The sequence below is a fragment of the Lissotriton helveticus genome, chromosome 4_1, assembly GCF_964261635.1.
Source record: "Lissotriton helveticus chromosome 4_1, aLisHel1.1, whole genome shotgun sequence".
Taxonomy (NCBI): domain Eukaryota; kingdom Metazoa; phylum Chordata; class Amphibia; order Caudata; family Salamandridae; genus Lissotriton; species Lissotriton helveticus.
In genome coordinates this window covers 1,361,229,416-1,361,245,864 of record NC_136063.1, presented here as the reverse complement: position 1 = coordinate 1,361,245,864, position 16,449 = coordinate 1,361,229,416, and the positions used below count along the sequence as shown (strand labels likewise).

Sequence of the window (16,449 nt, the reverse complement as noted above, 5' to 3'; positions counted from 1 at the left end):
GGTAGCCTAGTTGGGCCTGAGACTCTCTTTTTTTTCCCCAGAGGGAACCACGTGGGTTCAGAGTGGTGTAGAACCAGAAGGTGTCCCTGCTGTGCGGGCCGGCGTCTGTGTTCTATCGCCCGAAGCAGGGAAGCCCATCAAGGTAGTGATTGGTCAACCCTGTGTTTTGGCTGGAAGGGGGTTGTGCTGCACTTGGCCTTGTTTTGCAGGTTCACCCCTAAACTTTTTTGCATTTCTCCCAGCCTTTTTCTCTGTGTAGTGTTAGTGCGTTTAGGCCTTTGGGCACTTTAGCACTGTGGTTCAGTGTAAAGTGTTTGCGCTCTATGTTACATTTAGTGAGAGTGGCCTGCCCTCCCATAGGCATGCATGGGGGATTCCCTGCTCAGAGTGTGTCAGTGGTAATTCCGGTTATGAGAGGAGCAGTATGGTAAAGTCTGGTATGTATGAAATTGTGAGGAGAAGTGCTGCGCAATGATGTGTGCAGATTTATTATGACTATGTGGGAAATGCCACTTTTAGAAGTTGGCATTTCTGTGTGCCATGTGTCTGCCTGCCTGATGTGTATTGGCGGTCTGATTTTGGAGGGACAGTACAGGCTGAGCATGACCTGGAGTGAATAGGGAGATCTGCAGTTGGAGTATGAGGAGGGGTGACCCTTTGATCTGAGCAGGGCTGTGCCTGGCAAAGTAAAGGATGGCTCCACCTCCCACTGTGCGTCTGATGGCAAATCCCCTCTTCCTGAAAGGCAGGATGCAGCCTTGTAAACAAAGTGCTCCAGGACGACACCAAACTGGTTCTGCCTGGGGTCAGTGACTTGTGACTTTTGAGAACAAAGACTTTTGTTGATATAAATATAGGGGCTGTGACCCCATGAGGTTGTTCATTTTTTGGGCAAGAATCCTGCCAGGGCGTGCTGCTGTTGGGGCCCAGGGGGGCTGCCATGAGGGCTTGCCTCCCTGGGCCCTGCATTGTCCCTTCCTCTCTAAAGGCTTTTTGGGACCTTTTACTTTGCATGTGTTACTTCTGGATGTCAAGACGAACCTCTGTCCATGTAACTAGAGGGAAAGGACTCTGAAACGGTCATCCTTCTTGCTGAAGCAACTACCCAAGGGCCTGATTTAAGCTTGCCTCCTGCCAAAGTCTCAGGGACATTAGACTTCACCCATCAGCCGTCCGGATTTCTGTTTGAGGGGGATTCTCCTTGCAGGTGAGGCCTCTGTTGAGAATTCCAGAGCCTAAGGTTCTACTGCAGGGAACACTGGCTGAAAGTCATCGCATCCCTATTGTGGGCCGCTGCAGCTGAGGAGCTGTGACCGTTGAGTGCCCGCATTTGCCTGTGCTACCAAAGTCATCGTTATCACTATTGTGGGCCACTGCAGCTGAGGAGCTGTGCCCGCTGAGTGCCCGCATTTGCTTGTACTTCCAAAGTAATTGTTATCGCTATTGTGGGGCACTGCAGCTGAGGAGCTGCGGTGCTGAGTGCCCGTATTTGCCATCCTATGAGAATCATCGCTATCGCTATTGTGGGCTGCAGCAGCTGAGGAGCTGCGCTGGTGAGTGCCCGCATTTGTCACCACTTCGAGAATCTTGTTATCACCTGCGTGTGCCGCTGGGTGCCTGCCTTTAAACCCGGTCCCAGGAATATTGTGAGTGCATGCCACGGACCGCTACAGCTGGGAGCTGTGGCCGCTGAGAGTCTGCCTGGGATACCGCAGCTTCCTTGTGAGGCTGCGTGCCGTCCCCCTTTAAATCTCAGGTACATTGTGCACCACCGGGTCGCAGGGACCCCGGCCTTAAACTAAGTCCGTTCCACACCCTTTTCGTGTGCCAAGCCTTGTTTTCATTCACAGCAAGTAGGGGGCAGCTGCAACGTTTAGGCCATCATTCCTTTGGGGGTATTGTGAGAGATAGGAGTGAGATAAACTCCTCTGCCCCAGAGCACTGGCGCACTTTGGATTCTGCTGCATTGGCAGCGCGCCCTGACATTTTGGACACAGGGCATTTGAGCCCCTGTGAGAAGGCCAGTTGTCCAGGGGGACTGTTAGGTTTATAGGGCGCCAGGCCCTAATGTGATTTATGTGGTGCTAGGAAATGTGATGTATATATTATGATCTACGCACCCTGATTTATGCTTCTAATCTGGTTTTATGGTTATGAGGTTGGCGCAGAATGTATTTCATGCCTAAATGTGATACTGTGCATAATATGGTTTGTGTTACAGGATGATGCTAAGTACAGTGTTTGCCAATAATTACTGGTTGTGTTCAACGTCTATTATATGTTCTACATTTACTATCTTTACTAAGTAATGGTTCAGACAGTGGCCCAAGTGGCCCTGTCATGTGTATATCATCCCCTGTAAATATTGCCCAGTGCCAGGTGGCACGGTGTATATTGTGTGATTACTATTCTATTGTGTTTTATGATAATACAAAGGCTATGTGTGATATAACCTTGTGAAGAGTGTTTTTTGTAGTGTGCCTAGTATGTTGTTGCTGTGTGTTGCGCAAACGCTTTACACATTGCCTCCGGGATAAGCCTTACTGCTCGTGCCAAGCTACCAAGGGGGTGAGAGGGTTATCTTTGGTGTGTAACTCCCTTGCCCTGACTAGAGTTGTGGTTTCTGCCTAGCTTTGGCGTAATACTTAGCCAACCAGAAATCCCATTTCTAACATTTGTGGTCAGCAGGGAGGATAGGACTTGCGTTTGCGCAATACCACAGTGACAACGGGTTGCACTACAAGCTCTGCATTTAGATAGTAACATGTTTGGGATTATTGTTTCTGATTTTGTTTAAGTATCATTCCTTTGAAATCTGTTTTCTTGTTGCACTAGGAGTTGGGTCCTGCCAAGGACAGAAACCAGAGAATCTGGAGGAGTGACTGCCCTTGTGCCGACTGCTATTTTCTAGGGTTGGCCTACAGTGGTAACTTAATTGGCATGGAGTAACTGACTCGCGAGGGTAGATTATGCCCTAAGTGCAGTTTTAGTTTTCTGGTTTTCCCAGTAGGGTGGGATCCATTGGTTGCAGCAATATGTAGTTCAGTGCAGGAAGTCTCATTCCCAGTTCCCAGAGTATGGTACCTCGTTCCGGGTTAAGAGGGGAACAGGTTGAGATACAGGGGCAGTAAGATGCTGTCTCACCAGACTTGTGGCTGGAGTGTGAATGAGTGTTGTGATGCACTGGACGTTTGAGTGATTGGTTAGCACGGTAAATGGTGTTAAAGGGCTGTTCAAAAAGTTGTCAGACCGAACATGCCCCGTAATTGTTTTCCGGAGAGGCGCCAACACCTGTTGGAGTGTGTAAGTTCTTTGGTTAATAGGGAACTTGCATTGGGGAGGGATACTAGAAGAATTGTGCAGGTGTCGTCCAACCCAGAGTGGTGGAAGTGGTTCAGAGTAGCCCAATTGGTGACCTTGTAATGAGGAGGTTGCAAGACCTTACATCCGGTCTCGCAGGGGAAGGTGTGAGACTGGGCCGTATTCCGAACCTCAACCTCAGTCTCCAGTACTGGTTGGTTCTTGGAGGGAACACTAGTTAGGGAGCCTAGTCTGTCCTGTGGCCTGTTCTTCGAGGTGGATCTCCCTTGTTAGGTGAGCTGGGAGTGTCTGTAATCAGTCCTCCATCCGATTCGGTGTCTGGCAGTGCCACTCTTTAGTGGAGGGTGCAGAAGTCCAGATTGAGGGGTGAGAGGGGGAAAGAGTCCTCAGTGGAAGAACCATTGGGTCAGGGGCCAGCCAGAATTGCTGAGCCACCAATGAAATATATATATATATATTCACAGAAAAAACCATAGGTTATAGACCATATATAGTTAGGAATTAGCATTTACAAAACCTTGAAAATTCACTGAAAAAACCATAGGTTATAGACCATATATAGTTAGGAATTAGCATTTAGAAAAACTTATTTTACTCACACAAAACCATTGAAATTCCATATATAGTTAGTTGCACTAACTATATATCGCGCACCCGCAATCCACTGCTGATGATGTCACATATTACATCATTCATGACATGGTCAGTGACATCACTGATGACATCACTGATGACATCTCAAATGACATCACTGATGACATCACTGATGACATCTCAAATGACATCACTGATGACATCATGACACACCAATACCAGTTACTACATACGCACTCACTGATTCCTACGTCTACACACACACACATTCACTCATTCACCCATACAATCACTCATACATACAGTCACTCATTATTACAACACTATCATATGCACTCATACACCTATGCAGACAGTCACACACTGCCACTCATCCATGGAGTTACTCACACACCAAGTCAGTCCTGTAAAGAATCAATCACACTTCCATTTCTTCATCTATACAGTTAAACACAGAACACCATACTTCAGTGACATCACTGATGACATCACTAATGACATCTGAAATGACATCACTGATGACATCTCAAATGACATCACTGATGACATCATGACACACCAATACCAGTTACTACATACGCACTCACTGATTCGTACGTCTACACACACATTCACTCATTCACCCATACAATTACTCATACATACAGTCAGTTATTATTAGAACACTATCATATGCACTCATACACCTAGTCAGTCCTGTGAAGAATCAATCACACTTCGATTTCCTCATCTATAGTTAAACACAGAACACCATACTTTTCACACATATACTAACACATACTTACTCTCTTATACAATCACTGATACAAGTACACATTGATATGCACAGAGTCACACACCTCCCAGCCAGCCACACACACACACTCAGTCTTCCATACATCCACTCATTCTTCAATATGTAAAACGTATTTAAACTTTACAAAAACACACAGACACTAGATGATGTCATCAGTGATGTCATTTGAGATGTCATCAGTGATGTCATCAGTGATGTCACTGACCAAGTCATGAATGATGTAATATGTGACATCATCAGCAGTGGATTGCGGGTGCGCGATATATAGTTAGTGCAACTAACTATATATGGAATTTCAATGGTTTTGTGTGAGTAAAATAAGGTTTTCTAAATGCTAATTCCTAACTATATATGGTCTATAACCTATGGTTTTTTCAGTGAATTTTCAAGGTTTTGTAAATGCTAATTCCTAACTATATATGGTCTATAACCTATGGTTTTTTCTGTGAATTTCATTGGTTTTTTAACAGCTAATATCTGTAGCTGTAAAATGTATTCTTCTTTAAATCCAAAAATATATTTTATATGTTTATGAATAATTTATTTTTTAAATATTTTTTTTTCTTCGTTCCCGCTTCGCGAATCGGGAAGCTTCCCGTTAGCTGACCTTGATGCCGCGAAATAGACCGCGAGCCGGTAAACGTTTCTTTACCGCAAGTGCCGCGTTAGAAAACATCGTGACGCCTCCCGTCCGCATGACGTTTCACGTTCTCGCGTGATACGTCATATGACGTGCTACGTTAGCGAACTGGTACGCGAAGCGAGTCGCAAAGCGCAGGTTTCTGGAAGCAAACCGGGAGGCCCTGCAAAGCGCTTAACGTAAACACAGCAAGTCATGTGACTTGGTAATAACACTTTTCATTGGTTCATTTCACTTTTGGTTTCCTAATGATGTAAGACTAGGTCATATAATCTAAAATGAACACTTTTGATTGGTTGAGAACTCTTGTTTTTCCCAAATGATGAAAATCCCTCCTTCTTTCCTCACTCTGACTTTCATCATTGTGAGAGAAAGACCCTTTGTGATCACTGAGCAATGGCTTCTTTAGTAGCTTCAGCTGGTGCTTCCCCACCACCTCCACCACATCCAAGGAAGAGTGGACCACCTGCTCAAGTTATAATTCAACAAGAAGAGGAAGAAGAGGAACAGGACGACGAGCACGAAGAGAGGCAGTTTTTGCCTGAGCAGCCCAGGACGTCTCACCGGAAAGAAAACTTCATTTGGCAATTTTTTAAAATTCCCAAAGGTCAGAAAAAAGTAAATGCAAGATACGTAACTTGCCTTATATGTCAAGATAGACTGTCCAGAGGAACCGAGAAAAAATACAGTTTCGGAAACTACACAATGCATCGCCATATGACTAGGTGGCATCCTAACAACTACAGTGCTGCACAGTTTCGGAACGACCTAGATAATCTCCCTATTATGGCCAGAAGATCTGTTGTACCGGAAGTAACGGGACCAGAGGGCAGGGAGATGGTGCCAAATATACAAATGAAATTTGGTGAAGTAAAACACATCTGCGTATTTTGCGATGGATTCATTTCCTACGGAGAAAGAAGCATCACTCTGATCAACAGAGCTATTGACTATCATATGCAAGTTTGTACGAAACGCCCAAAATAATAAATACTTCTTTTTTTGTTTTGTTGCTCCTGTTGAGCCCTTTACAATGAATCGTTTTCATTGCCCCCTCCAAGAAAAACCCAAAAAAATATAAAACTGTTCAGAAAAATTCAAAAAAAGTAAAAAAATGTTCCGAAAAATAAAAAAAATATAAAACAACAAAAACAATAAAAAAAAAAGTTCTTTTCAGAACTACCTCCCCGTTATTAAAAAATTGGTACAATATTTGGAACTGTGCCAACCTCTATTTCTCTTAGTTCGCTTCCCAGTTCGCTCGCCGGTACGCGAACCGGAAGCGAACCAAAAACAGTAAGTATAAGGGAAGGAAACAGACACTTATGTTAAAAGAAAGACAGCTATAGGGGAGTAAACTAGAGATACTATTACCCGTAATCCACTGCTGATGATGTCACATATTACATCATTCATGACATGCTCAGTGACATCATCAGCAGAGGATTGCGGGTTTTTTGGCAACATGCCTTATCCACGGTTTAATAACGCTGCCTTTTGCTTTATATAAGTTTTCAAATTGTATGAAATATATACCAATAGGTCGTTATGAACCTTTAGGTAGTGCTTTTCTTCATGAGGTCTGGTCGCTTCCATACACATACAGATGTTTCAAAGATGATCAAGAAGTTTATCTGAATGGAGAGGAATGCACTGAGACGCCAGATCATTCACTAATGTGTAGGCACATACAGTTACACGGTTCATGCAACAAACACCGACCAAATATGGCTTGCGTGTTGCAAGGCACGCTAGTTCCTGCTATCATCCCCACGTTCAAGTTGTTGGAAAATGGTAGTTATTTGATGCTCAATAATGAAGATTGTTCTGAGTTAATTAAAAGTATTCCTTTTATCGTAACAGTAAGTGAACGGGTTATTTGCTGCAGAAATGTTCTATTTCCTCCCACACATGAACATAGGGAGTTTTCAATCTGGCCACAAATACCAACCTTGGGACAGATTTCAACGGCATGGCAAGAATAAGAGCTCTTTTGTCTCAGAGAGAGGTGGCCTTGAGTTCGGCCCGTGAAACTTTCGTGCTTCACATAGCGAACACCCGTACACAGGTGCAGACCCTTTTCAATTCAGATTTGCCTTTCAATTTCAGCAAGATGGTTCCGACTATCTTTAACGCATCCTCCACAAAGGCCCTGGCGCACTTTTTTAAAGTTGTTACCAGTGGTCTCGTGACTTCATTTGAGAAAATCTTTGGAGTCATCCCTGCTTCCTTTCATTCTATTTTCTCCACTCTGGTTCGTGGATTGGCATTTTTACTTGCATTACCAGCGGACGCTCTTGTGCTTTTTTACATTTTTAAATATGGATGTCCCTCCTATGCAACCTCCCACCCTGCAGCTGCTGACACTGTTCCGCAATCGCATGCTAGAATATTATGGCACAATGCCGTTGGCGATATTAAGCACGGCATATGGATTATCTTTTCGATTCTCCTACTTCACCTGTGTCCAGCCTGTATTTCACTGCCTGACCTGTGATTTCGATTGGGCCATTGATTTGTGTCTCTGCGGACCGGTTTCTCCTGACGTCGACTTTAATCAGCTGATGACTCCTATCATTACTCACGAGTTGGTTTGTCCTGGCGAAAGGATTATGGCTGTGGCATTGATGCATGGACTACTTGGTCCCTGGAATTTACTGGCGGCAGCACAGTCTTTCTTGGAACAGAGCTTTCTTGAAAACCCACCGAGCTGTCCTCTGATGGTGATAGAGGATCCGGTGCTGGGAGAGCACTTATGTTCTTTTCCGCTTTTAAATTGGATGGCTGAACTCTTTTCGGATGAAGACGGTGACTTCCTATTGGAGGCTGTTGCAGCTTATTTTGCATACACAGTTATGTCATAGACCTTTTTCATGTTTGATATGCTGAGTACTAGCATTTCATTGACAATTCATTGACTTATTTGTCAAGTTTTTATTATTTACCTTGCCTATTGGCTTAAGACTCGATAAAGTACTTGGCTGTTTTATTTTTCTTTAGCATTAAATTTTCCTAGTTTTTAATGCTTTACCTTGCGGACCGTCCACATATAAACTTGCAATCTGCTCTCATGAGATGGCACTTCTATTATCTTATTCAGTTCGTTTCCGGATCATGGGGAGGTGTCATCTAGGTCCTGGATATCTTTACACCGTGTTAAGTTAGCATGGGCTCATTACCGGTTTAAACGCCATTTTTCCTTTTTTGCAACTTCTGCACACAACACTTAGTTGTTGCTTTAGCTTTCCACCTAGTAGTTCATCGTGGTTTACATGAGAATAATATGTTATTGCTCTACTATCTGCTTTGCTTGTTAAACTATATCTGTACAGCGAGTGCTAAAGTTTCAAGAACAACACGATACAGAATTGTTATGAGGTCTGATCTCCACGACTTCATACTCATAACATAAGTGCAACTTCTGCCAATTCTGGGCATGAGGCGGGTTTTATATTGCTTTGCCGAACACACATACACAACAGTTGATGCGGTTCACATGAAGAGAGAGCTGGTGTATGCTGATGTGATTCCTTCAAATCTAAGACACTAAAGTATGGGCACGCCCTAAACCAACACAAAGAGACCTTCTTAGCAAATAATATAATATGTGTATTAGGGAGGGTGAGATATAAGCAGCCGCGGGCCGTGGAGGGAGTTACGGTGAGGCAGGGAGGCGGGGAGGGGGAGAAGCAGGGTGGAGCCCTCTCTACCTTGCCCCTCCCCCTCCCCGCCTCCCTGCCCCACCGTAACTCCCTCCACGGCCCGCGGCTGCTTATAAGTGTTGCTAACTCTTATTCATTTACAGCATGTTAACATACTGTCACCATTCGCTTTTTATGTACTAGTAACTATGCTGGTAATTTTGCTACTGATAATATGTGTACTTGTATTCTCCACCCTGCTTCTCCCCCTCCCCGCCTCCCTGCCTCACCGTAACTCCCTCCACGGCCCGCGGCTGCTTATAAGTGTTGCTAACTCTTATTCATTTACAGCATGTTAACATACTATCACCATTCGCTTTTTATGTACTAGTAACTATGCTGGTAATTTTGCTACTGATAATATCTGTACTTGTATTATCTAAGATACTACGCCTGAGAAGACGGCATTAGTAAATAAACATTTCAAATACACATGTGTTCTTCTTAACTCCATGTTCTGGTTTCTAAGAAATATATAACGACCGACTGTTCATGAGTTCCACGTATCCTGAGGTACTATAAGTTCATATTCTGGATTGTCTAAACATTGAGAGTTTGTTATATCCAATGTGACACTGTACCTAGCTTGCTAAGGAGTTTTTGATTACTAACGTGAGTTTTGGGACACCCTAATTCGCCGAGGTTCCAATCCTCTGTCCACAGTTCTGTGTGAGAACAGAAACCCTGCGACAGGGGCACCCCCGACCCTTGCTGGAGCTTCATCACACTTGCGATACAACTCCAGCAATGCGCCACCTTTACGGCACAGATACATCACGCATCTGTGCTGTTTTTGCCCCATGATGCGCCGCATTGTAAATGCAGCACACCATAGGTGACGGAACAGCGGCACAGAATGACTAACACATCCCTGGTGATGCGCCAGTCATCATAAATGTATCCCTATGCTTCTTATCTTGTTAGAGATGAACCGCCATATGTATCATCAAAGTTTTTTGCATTTCCTAAATAGCGAACTTTAAGGAATAAATAGCGATTCTTTACCATTCCTAGTTTGCGATTAGCTATTTGCTAATTACAAATTACCCATTCATTTCCTTCATTTCCATAGGGCGGTTGGACTCACTTTTAGCTCGAACGGCTGAATGGATTTCCACGAAACTTGGCAAAATTGTAGGGACTGGTAGCCCGATGTGCCTTTGCTATGTCTCAAGATACATGCTCCAGTGGTTTTTACGAAAATTAACTTTGAAAAATATATATTGGGCTACATTGGCCTATATATATGTTGGAGCCCAAATGTAGCCCAATGTAGCCCAATGAAGCCCAATGTAGCCCAATGTAGCCCAAAGATGGCCGCCAGACACACAAAAAAACAAATGTAGCCCAAATATCAGCCAGATGTAGCCCAACTATAGCCCAGTGACAGAATGACCAATCAGCTTCGCAAACCTCCGTTACGCGAAGCGGAGCGCTGTTACAGATATATATCTTTTTTTGAACGTTAATTTCTCAAAATCCACTGGAGCACATATATTGAGACCTAGCAAAGGCACATCGGGCTACCAGTCCCTAATATTTTGCCAAGTTTCGTGCAAATCCATTCAGCCGTTCGATTATTATTATTATTTTTTTTTGCCCCGCGGGGCCCTTTTAAAACCTCCACATCAAACCTAGGGGGTCAGCGAGGATCTACTATGCCCCCTTATAGTTATTTCCCCCTTTGTTTTGACCTCCTCTTGTCTCTCGATCCTACCGAGAGACAAGATGGCGGCCGCTACGGACTTTTTGGAATGTTGACAGACGCCGGAGAACCAATCAGCTTCGCTTCACAAAGCTCCGTTGCGCGAAAAGTACGCGTCCTGGGACGCTGCCAGGTCCGCTGTTACAGATATATATCTTTTTTTAAACGTTAATTTCTCAAAATCCACTGGAGCACATATATTGAGACCTACAAAAGGCACATCGGGCTACCAGTCCCTAGAATTTTGCCAAGTTTCGTGCAAATCCATTCAGCCGTTCGGGCTAAAAGTGAGGCCAACCGCCCTATGGAAAACTCAATGTTAAAAACACGTTTTGGGACCCCCCTTTTTTCTCGGCCCCCCCCTTGACGAACCCCCCCCCAAATTTTCAAGGGCTGCTCAGAAACAAAATGTGCAATTTTCCTGAACATTTCAGCCAATTCCGTCCACAAACGCCAAAGTTATTAGACATAGAATTTTCAAAAATCCCATAGAGAAAAAATCCTAACTATATATACCTACTGGCGACCGCCAGTAGGTAATATATATATATATATTTGTTGTCAATGAGCACATTTGTGGAGTTAGGCATAGAAAATCTATACTTACGTACCTTTCAATATTTTGTCCATGATATGCAGTACCATCGAGATTTCTACCTCGATATTCTGGGGGCACATCCCTGTGGGCGGGTTTTTTCAATAGGCTCCGACACTATGTGAACTCATATTTGGCAGTAGTGGGTCAGTATTTTCACATCAGCTATCAATCAGAGCACATACGTTTGATGAAATGCATAGTTCAGTCAGTTCTCATGTGCAGACCACACGTGAAAATAAATAAAAACAGTGACAATATAGGACTACGCTAAATACAATGCCGGTTGAATAAAGACACATATTCCTGGGCACTAACGTTCGTTCTTAAAAGCCACACATTATAAATGTACTGACAATAGTGCAGGTAAATGATGAAGGCATGTTAAATACAGACATTTTGGAAGGACATAGAGCCTCATTTCCAATATTTTGACGCGAAGCAAGCCTTCCTGCTGCATTGCCATGCGTAAAAATAAAAGTGCAGGAATACACCGTATCTGCAAGATATTGCGCATTCCTGTCCTTCTCCCCAGCGCTGGCGCACAAATAGCAGCCGTGTACCAGAACATACACCACTGTTTAGGGCAGGATGGGACACCTTCCTGCATAAAAACAATCATGAAAGGCATTTCCCTCTTTCTATGCATCCTGCAGAATGATCGTGAGGTTCCGCCACGACTCGCAAGGACCCCCATTGAGGACCTGCGCCCATCTCATACCCGCACATCACCGACATCATAACTTTGGAACTACTGTGCCTTGGATATTGCAAGTCGCCATTGTGCATTTTGCAAATGCAGAGCTTATATGGATTCCTCCGGTGTGGGTCTTAGATATATAAACGTCCATTAGGTAATCCATTGTTGTCCTGAGGATGAACCTTGTATTATAAATGGGTTCGAAACGTCGACCTGAATACACTAAATGCATCACTACTTTGCGATTTCATGCTTGCATATGTGTATAATGTGTACTGTCTGTGTATGATTAATGATATTCAGACCACCACAACTTGCCTAAAATCCCCCTGTTCGTCTTCCCGTGAGCGTGTTAGTCGGGCATCGGCTGGTGTCCCACTTGTATCACACTGATCCTTACCTGTACCCTATCCATTGGAAATTAAAACTGTCCGGCTGGACATAAGATATAGAACTATCTAGTCTATATTTATTTGATTCCATTGCTTTTCTGTTTAGGGACCACTGTCTCTGTTAAAACGTAACTACCCAAGGTCCCTAGCTTACAGCACCTTTGGGTTCCCTTGTGCTGTATATATGATCCTGCAGAATGCAGCACACATAAAGAGATGGGAAAACGAGGAGAAATACAAGTATTTCTCCTTGTTGTGCTTTCTTAAGCCTCTCCTGGAGAGGGGTGAGATACGGATGCATTCCCAGGTTTACAAAATGCGTCAAGTTCCATGGATGTTGCGTGGGAGAAGCCACAGCAACATCCATTGACACCCCTATCATGCAGAGTTATGCGTGAATGGGAAACATATTTACAAGGCCATGAAAAGTCACGCAGGTTGACTTTACATAGCCTTGTATATATGGGCAAGCCCATTGTGCTGCCGTGTGCCTATAAAAGTGACGCATCGACGGTGCAATGGGCTTGTAAATAATCCCATATATCGGTTTTGCACAGCGCAAGTACACCCATTTTAAATAGATTCTTCAGATGATAAAGTATAGAAAACAGCGGGCCTTGATCAGCATTCAGTTGTAAATGTGCTTCTTTGAGAAATGATTAAAAAGAATGACACTTTTTGATTTTGGGTAAACTCACCACATAAAGGCAGACTTATTGATGTTGGCAGGTGTGTTTAGAGGTTGAGCACTTGAACACGGATGTGTAAAAAAACCTCACAAAGGTAGTATATATGCTTGCACATCTTTTAATGTCCAGATAAGCTATAAAATACGCAGACATTTATTTTGTGAAATAGAGCACGTGGGATTGTGTTAAAGAGAAAATGCCTTCCTTCTAGAGAAACGAAGGTGTTGTGATACTCTTCAGGTCGATCAATTCTAAAATGTGGAAATTGCGCTTTTTGCAAGAATTCCATTTTGGCTGTTTGCTTCTCCTAAGAAAGGTTTGGGAAAGAAGTTGCTCACTTGCTCAATACACTAACAGTTGGCATTGTGGGCTGTGTTTACCATGTCTATTTAGCTCAGATGTATTTTGGCTTATTGTCTGCTAAGTGATTATACCATGACTAAGCACTCTTTTTAAAACTTCAGTTTATCTTCAAACATTTGTTTAGTTTGACCATTGCCCAAAATAGTCGACTGTGCATCTTTTATTCATTTGTCAACGTCAAGTTCCCATATTGTGTTGGCTTAGGCTTTGCTAGTTTGGGCCCACCATGTTATCGTGAACAACCAGGACCTTTACACTTCCTCAAGAAGATGCCTACTCACCAGATGGTTAGCAGTGCAAAGGAGAAGCTTGCCCTGCCAGATATTGACCACACTAGGCAGTACTTACCCATGATAATTTGCTCCGGCATGAATGCTCCCATGTTGCAATATATGTAGGACAAGTGAAATCTCTCAGCACCATGTATGCTGCTTCTGGATCAGCCACAAAGTTGAACTCTCCACATACAGTTGTGTTGCCTCTTGCTAAAAAAATACAAAGGAAATATTGCATTTTATAAATCACAAAATTAAGAGCAGAGTTGAATATTTTTTTTAAACAACTAAGCTACTTTTCACCTACACAAATTGCAAGGTTTTTATACCACATTTACGTTTTTTGCTCTATCCTTTATGAAGAAATGGTAGGTGTTTCAGTACCTAAGGGAATGCATTTACCAGTTTTGTGTGAGACGTTCCTTCGAATCAGCAGAACTCCATGCCTTCCTCCTGTCCACTCCCTTCCAAAATCACCACTGTTGCCGTGATATCTGGAACATAGGCTCTCTATGCCCTGCAGAGGAGGCGGTAAGTGGATGGAATGCAGACAGGATCCCACTGGAGTCAACCCAGACTAGAACACAGAGTGCAAAACAATAATGCATGAACTCTTCCTGAGGCTCCTGCCCAGAGGCAGGCAGCTGCAAAATGGCAGGCTATTGCTAACCCATTCTGTCCAGCCACTTCTGAGAGAGATGATATGCAATGGGACCCTGGGACTGCCAGGCACCTGCTGAAGCCATTGGGCAGGAACGATCCTCAAGTCACTTTGCAAAGAGGTAGACGTCAATACTAGGTGACCAATTCCTGTTCCCTAGAATTTCAGGATCTTGATATAAATAAGCGTTTGCCATAATTTTTAAATATTTAAAATTATTCAGCCTTTTGCTAAGTATCATTGCCACTAGCTTCTTTATTCTTTGTATTTGTTACTATACCTACTATGTACACTAAGATATGATTTTAGTTTTCATAAATGTTGCAAATATACTCCTGCTTTCCAAGCTTTTTTGAGTGTGCCTATTCGTGATGAAAGAGGGTTAGGTACCACTAACTATTCTTGTGAGAGCTCACAGGATTGATTGTTTCCTACAACGCACCTTACTCAAGTATGCTCAATGAGTTGTGGAGTGGTTCCAGTCCGCTGTTTTTTCTGTCTCAGGGTAGCATATTGACTACATTCTTATTGCCAGTGTGTCAGGAAAACTCATTTCCAGGCTGTGTTTAGGAAAGTAATCCAGAAAGCATGTAAAGATGCCAGCCATTAATGATTTCCTTATCCAGGAATATCAGCCTTCTTCCACATCACCCACTGCACTGTAGTAAACCAGCTGTGACTCAATGCATTCATCTTGCAGCCAGATGCTAACATACAAGACTGCAAAAATGATTCTGTCCTTTTTGTCCCCAGTCTGTAACGCTCCCTTCATGCCAAAGCTAGGACTGTCAGAGGGTTAAGTAAGGAATTGGCTTCCCCCCTGAGATGTCTAAGGATTATTTTATCAGTTGTTGACGATAGGTACCACATAAATACAAAAGCTTTAATTTTCTAATAAGGAGTTTTTGTTTTTTTAAACCTGCAGATTAATTTTGGTTTAAACGTGTCTTACCTCAATAAATTTAAAAGTGAAGACTTGATTTCGCAGCCCCTTAGGAATATTTTAACATTACTTCGTTGTGGGCCAAATGTATGACGCGCAAAATAGCGCCTTGCAAATTTCAAATCTTTTGCAACTCGCATTTTGCGAGGTGCTATTTTGCGTGTACAACAGTGTGTTTAACACTGTTTGTGATTCCCAATGGGGTCTCAAATTGCGAGGCTCATGAATATCAATGAGCCTCTCGTAATTTGCGAGTCTATTGGGAATGGCAGGCTCTCCCAGGTATGGGGGCCTGCTGGGCTTAGCAGACCACCATGTCTGGGACTGCTTTTAAGCACAGCAGTTTTTTTTTGTTTTTTTTGGAATGCTGCCAGTTTTCCTTAAAAGAAAACGGGATACATGTAAACAAAAAAATGAAACTTTTTCGTTTCATTTTTTAAGGGCAGGTAGTGGTCCCTGGGACCACTGCCTGCCCTTAAAAATATTTTCAGAGCCTGTCACAAAGGGGAAGGTGTCCCCTGCAGACCCCTTTCCGTTTGCGACTCCATTGCCACCCTCTTGAAGAGGGTGGTAATTTCTGAGTATTTTGCAACCGCAATTGCGGTTGCAAACCATTCGTAAATGGGTCACAGTCTCTATTTGGCATTCCAATTTTAGCATACGCAAACAGGTCGCTAAACTGTTTGCGCATGCTAAAATTGGTCGTACATCTGGCCCTTAATGTTTTGTTTACATTTTGAAAACATTTAGCTTTTGAACACTCAGCCATTTCTCACCTTTTAATCTATCCTTAAAGGTAAGGCATTGTTGTCTCAGAGCTGTTCCGTTCATCACTTCAGTATCTAATGGCTTTTGAACTCTGTACTCTGAGGCTTTGCTCTCCAGGCCTCACTGTATGTGTTCTGACCCATGGTAAAATTGGCTAACTGTTGATTGGCCTTATTAACTTCTTAGGAAGGCCATGGTATATGGTGCATGAAATACACTGATGACATAGAAAAGGTTAGCATCACCTGTGGACTGCAAAACATGTTGTGCCATCCACTAGACTCACACATGAAACATAGTTCCAGG

General features: G+C 43.3%; 1 protein-coding gene across 1 annotated transcript in view; it reads right to left on the bottom strand.

Annotated features, from left to right (window-relative positions):
* LOC144829109 (pyrimidine-specific ribonucleoside hydrolase RihA-like) overlaps positions 1-16,449 on the bottom strand; it is a 585,216-nt gene that overhangs the window by 2,401 nt on the left and 566,366 nt on the right. The window contains exon 5 of the mRNA XM_078687916.1: positions 13,845-13,981. Within this exon, the coding sequence (XP_078544042.1) occupies positions 13,845-13,981 (137 nt within the window). The remainder of the gene's footprint in view (positions 1-13,844; positions 13,982-16,449) is intronic.